The sequence below is a fragment of the Scyliorhinus canicula genome, chromosome 15, assembly GCF_902713615.1.
Source record: "Scyliorhinus canicula chromosome 15, sScyCan1.1, whole genome shotgun sequence".
NCBI lineage: Eukaryota > Metazoa > Chordata > Chondrichthyes > Carcharhiniformes > Scyliorhinidae > Scyliorhinus > Scyliorhinus canicula.
In genome coordinates this window covers 1,743,961-1,757,000 of record NC_052160.1, presented here as the reverse complement: position 1 = coordinate 1,757,000, position 13,040 = coordinate 1,743,961, and the positions used below count along the sequence as shown (strand labels likewise).

At 50.7% G+C, this 13,040-nt stretch overlaps 1 protein-coding gene across 1 annotated transcript in view; it reads right to left on the bottom strand.

The window, feature by feature from the left end:
• Positions 1-2,136: 2,136 nt before the first annotated feature.
• The window catches only part of LOC119978922 (palmitoleoyl-protein carboxylesterase notum1a-like), an 89,722-nt gene continuing 78,818 nt past the window's right edge, over positions 2,137-13,040 (bottom strand). The window contains exon 7 of the mRNA XM_038820854.1: positions 2,137-3,004. Within this exon, the coding sequence (XP_038676782.1) occupies positions 2,701-3,004 (304 nt within the window). The 3' untranslated portion in view covers positions 2,137-2,700. The remainder of the gene's footprint in view (positions 3,005-13,040) is intronic.

Sequence of the window (13,040 nt, the reverse complement as noted above, 5' to 3'; positions counted from 1 at the left end):
CACATTACACTCCCCATACACACTCATCCCAGCCGCACACACACATTACACACCCCACACACACTCATCCCAGCCGCACACACACATTACACACCCCACACACTCATCCCAGCCGCACACACACATTACACTCCCCACACACACTCATCCCAGCCCCACACACACATTACACTCCCCACACACACTCATCCCAGCCGCACACATACATTACACTCACCACACACACTCATCCCAGCCCCACACACACATTACACTCCCCACACACACTCATCCCAGCCGCACACACACATTACACTCCCCACACACACTCATCCCAGCCGCACACACACATTACACTCCCCACACACACTCATCCCAGCCGCACACACACATTACACTCCCCACACACACTCATCCCAGTCGCACACACACGTTACACTCCCCACACACACTCATCCCAGCCGCACATACAGATTACACTCCCCACACACACTCATCCCAGCCGCGCACACACATTACACACCCCACACACACTCATCCCAGCCGCACACACACATTACACTCCCCACACACACTCATCCCAGCCGCACACAAACATTACACTCCCCACACACACTCATCCCAGCTGCACACAGACATTACACTCCCCACACACACTCATCCCAGCCACACACACACATTACACTCCCCACACACACTCATCCCAGCCGCACACACACATTACACTCCCCACACACACTCATTCCAGCCGCACACACATTATACTCCCCACACACACTCATCCCAGCCGCACACACACATTACACGCCCCACACACACTCATCCCAGCCGCACACACACATTACACTCCCCACACACGCTCTACCCAGCCCCACATACACATTACACTCCCCACACACACTCATCCCAGCCGCTCATACACACTGCACTCCCCACACACACTCATCCCAGCCGCACATACACATTACACTCCCCACACACACTCATCCCAGCCTCACACACACATTACACTCCCCACACACGCTCTACCCAGCCCCACATACACATTACACTCCCCACACGCTCATCCCAGCCGCACACACACATTACACTCCCCACACACACTCATCCCAGCCGCACACACACATTACACTCCCCACACACACTCACCCCAGCCGCATACACATTACACTCCCCACACACACTCATCCCAGCCGCACACACACATTACACTCCCCACACACACTCATCCCAGCCAACAAGGTTGTGCTGGAGCGTGCCCACATAGCTGATGGGTCGGCTGGGGCCAGAGGGTATCCAGGGGGGTGCCCTGGGGGGACACCTATACGATCTGTGGCAGAAGATTCAAAGTGGGCAATCAGTGGTGTGCGCAGCTGCTTGGCTGCCTTTCCCGCTGTGGCAATGGTTTTCCATGCCTGTCCCCCCCCCCCCAATCCCACAGTCCACCTCCTGGCCACCCCCCCACTACTCACCCCGGCCCTGGCAGAGAAGCCCCCCCCCCCCAACCACCGGCACAACTGTCAGTAAATGATGGCGATGTTGGACACCTTCCGTCAGTCCTCTCTCTCCCTCAGCAGCCGCCACGCTGGTTTTTAAAAGCACAAGTGAACTCGGCCCAAGGAGGCGGTGAATCGCGTAGGCCCCGCAGAATACCAGATCGGGCCCACTAATGATATGTAAACGGTATCAGGTGAACATGCGTTCCGGAACCCGTTGGCACCGTTATCAAGGTGCTGGAGCATTGCAATTTGCCGTCAAACCGATTCTCTGTCCAATCACCTCTCCCGATTTTGGCGTCGGCTAACGGAGTATCCCGCCTATTGTTTTAGAAAGCAATTATCTCCGATATGCCCATTGATTGTATATTTAAATTTTCACTACCATATATTCTCCCCATATGTGAAGTTATAAAAAATTGTTACTGCCAGTTTAGTAAAAGAGGCTTTCTCGAACTTTACACACAGAAGTTAAATCCCTTTTTTTTAATGAAAGACAGAGGATTCAGTTTGTCTCAATTCACGCCTTAACGTGCCGGCTACAAACTTAATTTGGGAATCCCTGATATTTACATATTTCTGGCTAACATATGTGAGGTGTCGAAATAATCATACTTTTAACTGATGAATCTGTTTTAACATAATACTCACCGAACGGCTCTTTAGAGAATAACAAACCAGTTTATTGTAACTCAGGCAAACAAATAATAAAACCAATTGCAATAGTCATTTTTCCTTCAATTTAAATACAAACAGCAGCAACAGAATAGATGGCAGTAAATGTGACAACAATGGATCTCTTGTTTAACCCCTTTAACTGTTGGTAACACGCAGACGTGTTAAACCATTCGGAAAACTAATGTGATTTCATTTTACTCATTTATGTGTCACTTTGCTGATGTTCTAGAAATTAGAAATGATCAAACCTTTGATTGATATTCAAGAATACATTTTACAGAAATGGTCAGTAGAAATGAAATCCATCACTTCGCCAAGGAACAGACTTGGCAGTAACGGAGTTAAACCAACGCTTTGAGCAATGCCAGGTTAGAAATATATAGTTATGCTGAACTGGAATACATTCTGAATAATTGAGCATGCTAATTCAAAATTCCAGCTTTGTTAACCGGGCAATGCCGTGTCTAAGATCCATGGTTTTCACTGTAAATATTAACACACAGACGAAGATACATTTTTCTGAGCAACTGAAATGAGTTTTAAGACTTTAACCTCCATTACTAAGCATTCCCAGCAGGTGAGTGGGTTCCATTCCAAGCTGCTGTGCTATTCTTTGAACATCAAAGCCCATGTTCATCAGGAGCTGAATCATGTTGACTTCCTGACCTGTGACCTGGTCACGGAGAGGTGGGCACGTGGGGTTACAATGGGGCAACCGACACTGATCGATTAAATGGAAGGAACAGTTTCTCACAGGCACTCGTGAACTTTTATTCTCCTGGAGACTTCGATCCCAACACTGCAATGCTCTGTTCAATGAAGTTCCTCTCACCTGAAAATCCAACCAGTTGCTAAAATAACAATATTGAAGAACTGTTAGACAAATTGTGGTAGTCATAAAAAGTCCTGTTTGGCTTTAACTGTTTTATTAATGTAATAATAATTATAATAATCTTTATTGTCACAAGTAGGCTTACATTCAGGCTGCAATGAAGTTACTGTGAAATGCTCCCAGTCATCACCATGTGGCCAAATAAAACTACATTGAAAGTTCCTCGTAAACATTCCTCTTCATTGCAGCATTGGCCCAATGGTACTGCTCTCTGTGTGCACCAATTGTGAAGAATTGGTATGGGTTCTTTTGTTTTGGGGTATGTCTGAATTCAAAGCACTTTGAAAATATAACCAATTTAACTTACAACAATGTAACGTTTCCTGATCTTTTGTGCAAAATGATTGATTTTATTATTCTTGATATAATGGTCAATAACGGGTTGAGAGTTTAAGATTTGAACAAACTGAGTAGTTTTAGATTTGTGTGAGCGAGGACATTAATGTCTACAATTTCCGTACAGGTCCAACCAATTGTCCAATGTAACTTTAGTGGAAATCCTCGGGAAATGCCCTTAATGGTCATTGGTCCAGTATTTTCACCAGTCCTGCAGCCAGGTTATAGCAAAGGTTTGACAGAACTCCATCCAAATTCTATCAACAAGGAACCACAAGAATGTCGTAGGCTGTCAAAGAAATCAGAACTGTTGAGTTTACAATTCAATCTCACACCCATCCCAGCAAAGAGCTATCTAACCGCACTGTACGGTATAAATACTGCTTTATGCATCAATGAAACTCTATTATTTTCAAAGAGTGTATCCTCTTCCCCGTTTACAAGGATTTTAAAAATTGTTTTGGAAGTTCCTGATGGCAGGGCTGAAATATATCAGAATAACATTGAGCTGAAAATTTAAGAGTCAACGATTTTGAATGCCCCCAGTTTAAAATTGACTGCTGAAACGGAAGCTGCCAGGGAGCCTCATCACTGGACCATCAGCGAAGCGTCAAACACAACATTGTCACGGTACAGCAAAGGCATTGGACATCAGGAGCCAGGCTAAATTGGGGAAAAGCTAATTATAACCACATTAGGCGGGAACTGAAGAACCTAGATTGGGGGCGGATGTTTGAGGGTAAATCAACATCTGACATGTGGGAGGCTTTCAAATGTCAGTTGAAAGGAATTCAGGACCGGCATGTTCCTGTGCGGAAGAAGGATAAATATGGCAAATTCCGGGAACCTTGGATAACAAGAGATATTGTAGGCCTCGTCAAAAAGAAAAAGGAGCCATTTGACAGGGCTTGAAGGCTGGGAACAGACGAAGCCTGTGTGGAATATAAGGAATGTATGAAAGAACTTAAGCAAGGAGTCAGGAGGGCAAAAAGGGGTCACGAAAAGTAATTGGCAAATAGGGTGAAGGAAAATCCCAAGGCTTTTTACACGTACATAAAAAGCAAGAGGGTAGCCAGGGAAAGGGTTGGCCCACTGAAGGATAGGGGAGGGAATCTATGTGTGGAGCCAGAGGAAATGGGCGAGGTACTAAATGAATATTTTGCATCAGTATTCACCAAAGAGAAGGAATTGGTGGATGTTGAGTCTGGAGAAGGATGTGTAGATAGCCTGGGTCACATTGAGATCCAAAAGGACCAGGTGCTGGCCGTCTTGAAAAATATTAAGGTAGATAAGTCCCCAGGGCCTGACGGGATCTACCCCAGAATACTGAAGGAGGCGAGAGAGGAAATTGCTGAGGCCTTGACAGAAATCTTTGGATCCTCACTGTCTTCAGGTGATGTCCCGGAGGTCTGGAGAATAGCCAATGTTGTTCCTTTGTTTATGAAGTGTAGCAAGGATAATCCAGGGAACTACAGGCCGGTGAGCCTTACGTCAGTGGTAGGGAAATTACTGGAGAGAATTGTTCGAGACAGGATCTACTCCGATTTGGAAGCAAGGGGTCATATTAGCGAGAGGCAGCTTGGTTTTGTGAAGGGGAGGTCATGTCTCACTAACTTGATAGAGTTTTTTGAGGGGGTCACAGAGATGGTTGATACAGGTCGGGCAGTGGATGTTGTGTATATGGACTTCAGTAAGGCCTTTGACAAGGTCCCTCATGGCAGACTGGTACAAAAGGTGAAGTCACACGGGATCAGAGGTGAGCTGGCAAGATGGATATAGAACTGGCTAGGTCATAGAAGGCAGAGAGTAGCAATGGAAGGGTGCTTTTCTGATTGGAGGGCTGTGACTAGTGGTGTTCCGCAGGGATCAGTGCTGGGACCTTTGCTGTACGTAGTATATACAAATGATTTGGATGAAAATGTAACTGGTCTGATTAGTAAGTTTGCAGTCGACACAAAGATTGGTGGAATTGCGGATAGGGATGAGGACTGTCAGAGGATACAGCAGGATTTAGATCATTTGGAGACTTGGGCGGAGAGATGGCAGATGGAGTTTAATCGGGAAAAATGTGAGGTAATGCATTTTGGAAGGTCTAATGCAGGTAGGGAATATACAGTGAATGGTAGAACCCTCAAGAGTATCGACAGTCAGCGAATTCTTGGTGTACAGGTCCACAGGTCACTGAAAGGGAAACACAGGTGGGGAAGGTAGTCAACAAGGCATACGGCATGCTTGCCTTCATTGGCCGGGGCATTGAGTATAAGAATTGGCAAGTCATGTTGCAGCTGTATAGAACCTTAGTTAGGCCACACTTGGGAGTATAGTGTTCAATTCTGGTCGCCACACTACCAGAAGGATGTGGAGGCTTTAGAGAGGGTGCAGAAGAGATTTACCAGGATGTTGCCTGGTATGGAGGGCATTAGCTATGAGGAGTAGTTGAATAAACTTGTCTTGTTCTCACTGGAACGACGGAGGTTGAGGGGCGACCTGATAGAGGTCTACAAAATTATGAGGGGCATAGACAGAGTGGATAGTCAGAGACTTTTCCCCAGGGTAGAGGGGTCAATTACTCGGGGGCATAGGTTTAAGGTGCGAGGGGCAAGGTTTAGAGGAGATGTACGAGGAAAGTTTTTTACACAGAGGGTAGTGGGTGCCTGGAACTCGCTGCCTGCCGGAGGAGGTGGTGGAAGCAGGGACGATAGTGACATTTAAGGGACATCTTGACAAATACATGAATAGGATGGGAATAGAGGGATACGGACCCCGGAAGTGTAGAAGATTTTAGTTTAGACGGGCAGCATGGTCGGCACGGGCTTGGAGGGCCGAAGGGCCTGTTCCTTTGCTGTACTTTTCTTTGTTCTTTGTTCTTGTTTAGTCACATATCCATATGAACGGGCAATTCAGCCCCTCAAACCTGTTTCACCATTCATTTGGATCATAGCTAAACTGTACTCCAGCTCTATTTACCCATCTTTAAGTCCGAGCTCTTAATAATCTTCCAAAATAAATGCAAAGTATTGCGGAATTTGGAAAGATTTCTCTGTTTCAGCTTTAAACTGTTCAATTGACCCAGTACCAACAGCTGATTGGAGAGAGCCTTCCTGTTTCACTATCCTTTGTGTGAAAAGTATTTCCGAATTCAATTTCTGAATGGTCGAGCTGTTAATTCAAGATTGTGGGTTTCACTAGAGCAAGTAGATTTTCTCTAGTTACCCTTGCTGAAGCCTTTCATAATTTCAAACACCTTAATTAGATCACTCCTTAACATTCTAAACTAAAGGAAATACGACCATATCTGTGCAACCTGACCTCACCAGAGAATCATGGAATTTTACAGCACACAAGGAGGCCATTCGGCCCATCGTGTCTGCACCAGCTCCCAAAAGAGCAACCTTGCTCATCCCATTCCACAGCCCTATCTCTGTCGCCCTCTAAATTCATCGCTTTCAAATATATATCCAGCTGTCTTTTGAAACCTCCGGTGGAATCCACCTCCATCACTCTCCCAGGCAGCGCATTCCAAACCCCAACAACTCTCCCAGGCAGCACATTCCAAACCCCAATAACTCTCCCAGGCAGCGCATTCCAAACCCCAACAACTCTCCCAGGCAGCGCATTCCAAACCCCAACAACTCTCCCAGGCAGCACATTCCATCCCCAACAACTCTCCCAGGCAGCGCATTCCATCCCCAACAACTCTCCCAGGCAGCACATTCCAAACCCCAGCAACTCTCCCAGGTAGCACATTCCAAACCCCAACAACTCTCCCAGGCAGCACATTCCATCCCCAACAACTCTCCCAGGCAGCACATTCCAAACCCCAACAACTCTCCCAGGCAGCACATTCCAAACCCCGACAACTCTCCCAGGCAGCGCATTCCAAACCCCAACAACTCTCCCAGGCAGCACATTCCAAACCCCAACAACTCTCCCAGGCAGCACATCCCATCCCCAACAACTCTGCCAGGCAGCACATTCCAAACCCCAACAACTCTCCCAGGCAGCACATTCCAAACCCCAACAACTCTCCCAGGCAGCACATTCCATCCCCAACAACTCTCCCAGACAGCACATTCCAAACCCCAATAACTCTCCCAGGCAGCACATTCCAAACCCCAACAACTCTCCAAGGCAGCACATTCCAAACCCCAACAACTCTCCCAGGCAGCACATTCCAAACCCCAACAACTCTCCCAGGCAGCACATTCCAAACCCCAACAACTCTCCAAGGCAGCACATTCCAAACCCCAACAACTCTCCCAGGCAGCACATTCCATCCCCAACAACTCTCCCAGGCAGCACATTCCATCCCCAACAACTCTCCCAGGCAGCACATTCCAAACCCCAACAACTCTCCCAGGCAGCACATTCCATCCCCAACAACTCTCCCAGGCAGCGCATTCCATCCCCAACAACTCGCCCAGGCATCACATTCCATCCCCAACAACTCTCCCAGGCAGCACATTCCATCCCCAACAACTCTCCCAGGCAGCACATTCCAAACCCCAATAACTCTCCCAGGCAGCACATTCCAAATCCCAAACACTCTCCCAGGCAGCACATTCCAAACCCCAACAAATCTCCCAGGCAGCACATTCCAAACCCCAACAACTCTCCCAGGCAGCACATTCCATCCCCAACAACTCTCCCAGGCAGCGCAGTCCGAACCCCAACAACTCTCCCAGACAGCGCATTCCAAACCCCAACAACTCTCCCAGGCAGCGCAGTCCGAACCCCAACAACTCTCCCAGACAGCGCATTCCAAACCCCAACAACTCTCCCAGGCAGCACATTCCAAACCCCAACAACTCTCCCAGGCAGTACATTCCATCCCCAACAACTCTCCCAGGCAGCACATTCCAAACCCCAACAACTCTCCCAGGCAGCACATTCCAAACCCCAACAACTCTCCCAGGCAGCGCAGTCCGAACCCCAACAACTCTCCCAGACAGCGCATTCCAAACCCCAACAACTCTCCCAGGCAGCACATTCCAAACCCCAACAACTCTCCCAGGCAGCACATTCCATCCCCAACAACTCTCCCAGGCAGCACATTCCAAACCCCAACAACTCTCCCAGGCAGCACATTCCATCCCCAACAACTCTCCAAGGCAGCACATTCCATCCCCAACAACTCTCCCAGGCAGCACATTCCACCCCCAACAACTCCCCCAGGCAGGGCATTCCACACCCCAACAACTCTCCCAGGCAGCGCATTCTAAACCTCAACAACTCTCCCAGGCAGCACATTCCAAACCCCAACGACTCCCCCAGGCAGCACATTCCATCCCCAACAACTCTCCCAGGCAGCACATTCCAAACCCCAACAACTCTCCCAGGCAGCACATTCCAAACCCCGACAACTCTCCCAGGCAGCACATTCCATCCCCAACAACTCTCCCAGGCAGCACATTCCATCCCCAACAACACTCCCAGGCAGCACATTCCAAACCCCAACAACTCTCCCAGGCAGCACATTCCATCCCCAACAACTCTCCCAGGCAGCGCATTCCATCCCCAACAACTCTCCCAGGCAGCACATTCCATCCCCAACAACTCTCCCAGGCAGCACATTCCATCCCCAACAACTCTCCCAGGCAGCACATTCCAATCCCCAACAACTCTCCCAGGCAGCACATTCCAAACCCCAACAACTCTCCCAGGCAGCACATTCCATCCCCAACAACTCTCCCAGGCAGCACATTCCATCCCCAACAACTCTCCCAGGCAGCACATTCCAAACCCCAACAACTCTCCCAGGCAGCGCAGTCCGAACCCCAACAACTCTCCCAGACAGCGCATTCCAAACCCCAACAACTCTCCCAGGCAGCGCAGTCCGAACCCCAACAACTCTCCCAGACAGCGCATTCCAAACCCCAACAACTCTCCCAGGCAGCACATTCCAAACCCCAACAACTCTCCCAGGCAGCACATTCCATCCCCAACAACTCTCCCAGGCAGCACATTCCAAACCCCAACAACTCTCCCAGGCAGCACATTCCAAACCCCAACAACTCTCCCAGGCAGCGCAGTCCGAACCCCAACAACTCTCCCAGACAGCGCATTCCAAACCCCAACAACTCTCCCAGGCAGCACATTCCAAACCCCAACAACTCTCCCAGGCAGCACATTCCATCCCCAACAACTCTCCCAGGCAGCACATTCCAAACCCCAACAACTCTCCCAGGCAGCACATTCCATCCCCAACAACTCTCCCAGGCAGCACATTCCATCCCCAACAACTCTCCCAGGCAGCACATTCCAAACCCCAACAACTCTCCCAGGCAGCACATTCCATCCCCAACAACTCTCCAAGGCAGCACATTCCATCCCCAACAACTCTCCCAGGCAGCACATTCCATCCCCAACAACTCCCCCAGGCAGGGCATTCCACACCCCAACAACTCTCCCAGGCAGCACATTCCATCCCCAACAACACTCCCAGGCAGCACATTCCAAACCCCAACAACTCTCCCAGGCAGCACATTCCAAACCCCAACAACTCTCCCAGGCAGCACATTCCAAACCCCAACAACTCTCCCAGGCAGCACATTCCATCCCCAACAACTCTCCCAGGCAGCGCAGTCCAAACCCCAACAACTCTCCCAGGCAGCACATTCCAAACCCCGACAACTCTCCCAGGCAGCACATTCCATCCCCAACAACTCTCCCAGGCAGCACTTTCCATCCCCAACAACTCTCCCAGGCAGCACATTCCATCCCCAACAACTCTCCCAGGCAGCGCATTCCATCCCCAACAACTCTCCCAGGCAGCACATTCCATCCCCAACAACTCTCCCAGGCAGCACATTCCATCCCCAACAACTCTCCCAGGCAGCACATTCCAAACCCCAACAACTCTCCCAGGCAGCACATTCCATCCCCAACAACTCTCCCAGGCAGCACATTCCATCCCCAACAACTCTGCCAGGCAGCACATTCCAAACCCCAACAACTCTCCCAGGCAGCACATTCCAAACCCCAACAACTCTCCCAGGCAGCACATTCCATCCCCAACAACTCTCCCAGACAGCACATTCCAAACCCCAATAACTCTCCCAGGCAGCACATTCCAAACCCCAACAACTCTCCAAGGCAGCACATTCCAAACCCCAACAACTCTCCCAGGCAGCACATTCCAAACCCCAACAACTCTCCCAGGCAGCACATTCCAAACCCCAACAACTCTCCAAGGCAGCACATTCCAAACCCCAACAACTCTCCCAGGCAGCACATTCCATCCCCAACAACTCTCCCAGGCAGCACATTCCAAACCCCAACAACTCTCCCAGGCAGCACATTCCATCCCCAACAACTCTCCCAGGCAGCGCATTCCATCCCCAACAACTCGCCCAGGCATCACATTCCATCCCCAACAACTCTCCCAGGCAGCACATTCCATCCCCAACAACTCTCCCAGGCAGCACATTCCAAACCCCAATAACTCTCCCAGGCAGCACATTCCAAATCCCAAACACTCTCCCAGGCAGCACATTCCAAACCCCAACAAATCTCCCAGGCAGCACATTCCAAACCCCAACAACTCTCCCAGGCAGCACATTCCATCCCCAACAACTCTCCCAGGCAGCGCAGTCCGAACCCCAACAACTCTCCCAGACAGCGCATTCCAAACCCCAACAACTCTCCCAGGCAGCGCAGTCCGAACCCCAACAACTCTCCCAGACAGCGCATTCCAAACCCCAACAACTCTCCCAGGCAGCACATTCCAAACCCCAACAACTCTCCCAGGCAGTACATTCCATCCCCAACAACTCTCCCAGGCAGCACATTCCAAACCCCAACAACTCTCCCAGGCAGCACATTCCAAACCCCAACAACTCTCCCAGGCAGCGCAGTCCGAACCCCAACAACTCTCCCAGACAGCGCATTCCAAACCCCAACAACTCTCCCAGGCAGCACATTCCAAACCCCAACAACTCTCCCAGGCAGCACATTCCATCCCCAACAACTCTCCCAGGCAGCACATTCCAAACCCCAACAACTCTCCCAGGCAGCACATTCCATCCCCAACAACTCTCCAAGGCAGCACATTCCATCCCCAACAACTCTCCCAGGCAACACATTCCACCCCCAACAACTCCCCCAGGCAGGGCATTCCACACCCCAACAACTCTCCCAGGCAGCGCATTCTAAACCTCAACAACTCTCCCAGGCAGCACATTCCAAACCCCAACGACTCCCCCAGGCAGCACATTCCATCCCCAACAACTCTCCCAGGCAGCACATTCCAAACCCCAACAACTCTCCCAGGCAGCACATTCCAAACCCCGACAACTCTCCCAGGCAGCACATTCCATCCCCAACAACTCTCCCAGGCAGCACATTCCATCCCCAACAACACTCCCAGGCAGCACATTCCAAACCCCAACAACTCTCCCAGGCAGCACATTCCATCCCCAACAACTCTCCCAGGCAGCGCATTCCATCCCCAACAACTCTCCCAGGCAGCACATTCCATCCCCAACAACTCTCCCAGGCAGCACATTCCATCCCCAACAACTCTCCCAGGCAGCACATTCCAATCCCCAACAACTCTCCCAGGCAGCACATTCCAAACCCCAACAACTCTCCCAGGCAGCACATTCCATCCCCAACAACTCTCCCAGGCAGCACATTCCATCCCCAACAACTCTCCCAGGCAGCACATTCCAAACCCCAACAACTCTCCCAGGCAGCGCAGTCCGAACCCCAACAACTCTCCCAGACAGCGCATTCCAAACCCCAACAACTCTCCCAGGCAGCGCAGTCCGAACCCCAACAACTCTCCCAGACAGCGCATTCCAAACCCCAACAACTCTCCCAGGCAGCACATTCCAAACCCCAACAACTCTCCCAGGCAGCACATTCCATCCCCAACAACTCTCCCAGGCAGCACATTCCAAACCCCAACAACTCTCCCAGGCAGCACATTCCAAACCCCAACAACTCTCCCAGGCAGCGCAGTCCGAACCCCAACAACTCTCCCAGACAGCGCATTCCAAACCCCAACAACTCTCCCAGGCAGCACATTCCAAACCCCAACAACTCTCCCAGGCAGCACATTCCATCCCCAACAACTCTCCCAGGCAGCACATTCCAAACCCCAACAACTCTCCCAGGCAGCACATTCCATCCCCAACAACTCTCCCAGGCAGCACATTCCATCCCCAACAACTCTCCCAGGCAGCACATTCCAAACCCCAACAACTCTCCCAGGCAGCACATTCCATCCCCAACAACTCTCCAAGGCAGCACATTCCATCCCCAACAACTCTCCCAGGCAGCACATTCCATCCCCAACAACTCCCCCAGGCAGGGCATTCCACACCCCAACAACTCTCCCAGGCAGCACATTCCATCCCCAACAACACTCCCAGGCAGCACATTCCAAACCCCAACAACTCTCCCAGGCAGCACATTCCAAACCCCAACAACTCTCCCAGGCAGCACATTCCAAACCCCAACAACTCTCCCAGGCAGCACATTCCATCCCCAACAACTCTCCCAGGCAGCGCAGTCCAAACCCCAACAACTCTCCCAGGCAGCACATTCCAAACCCCGACAACTCTCCCAGGCAGCACATTCCATCCCCAACAACTCTCCCAGGCAGCACTTTCCATCCCCAACAACTCTCCCAGGCAGCACATTCCATCCCCAAC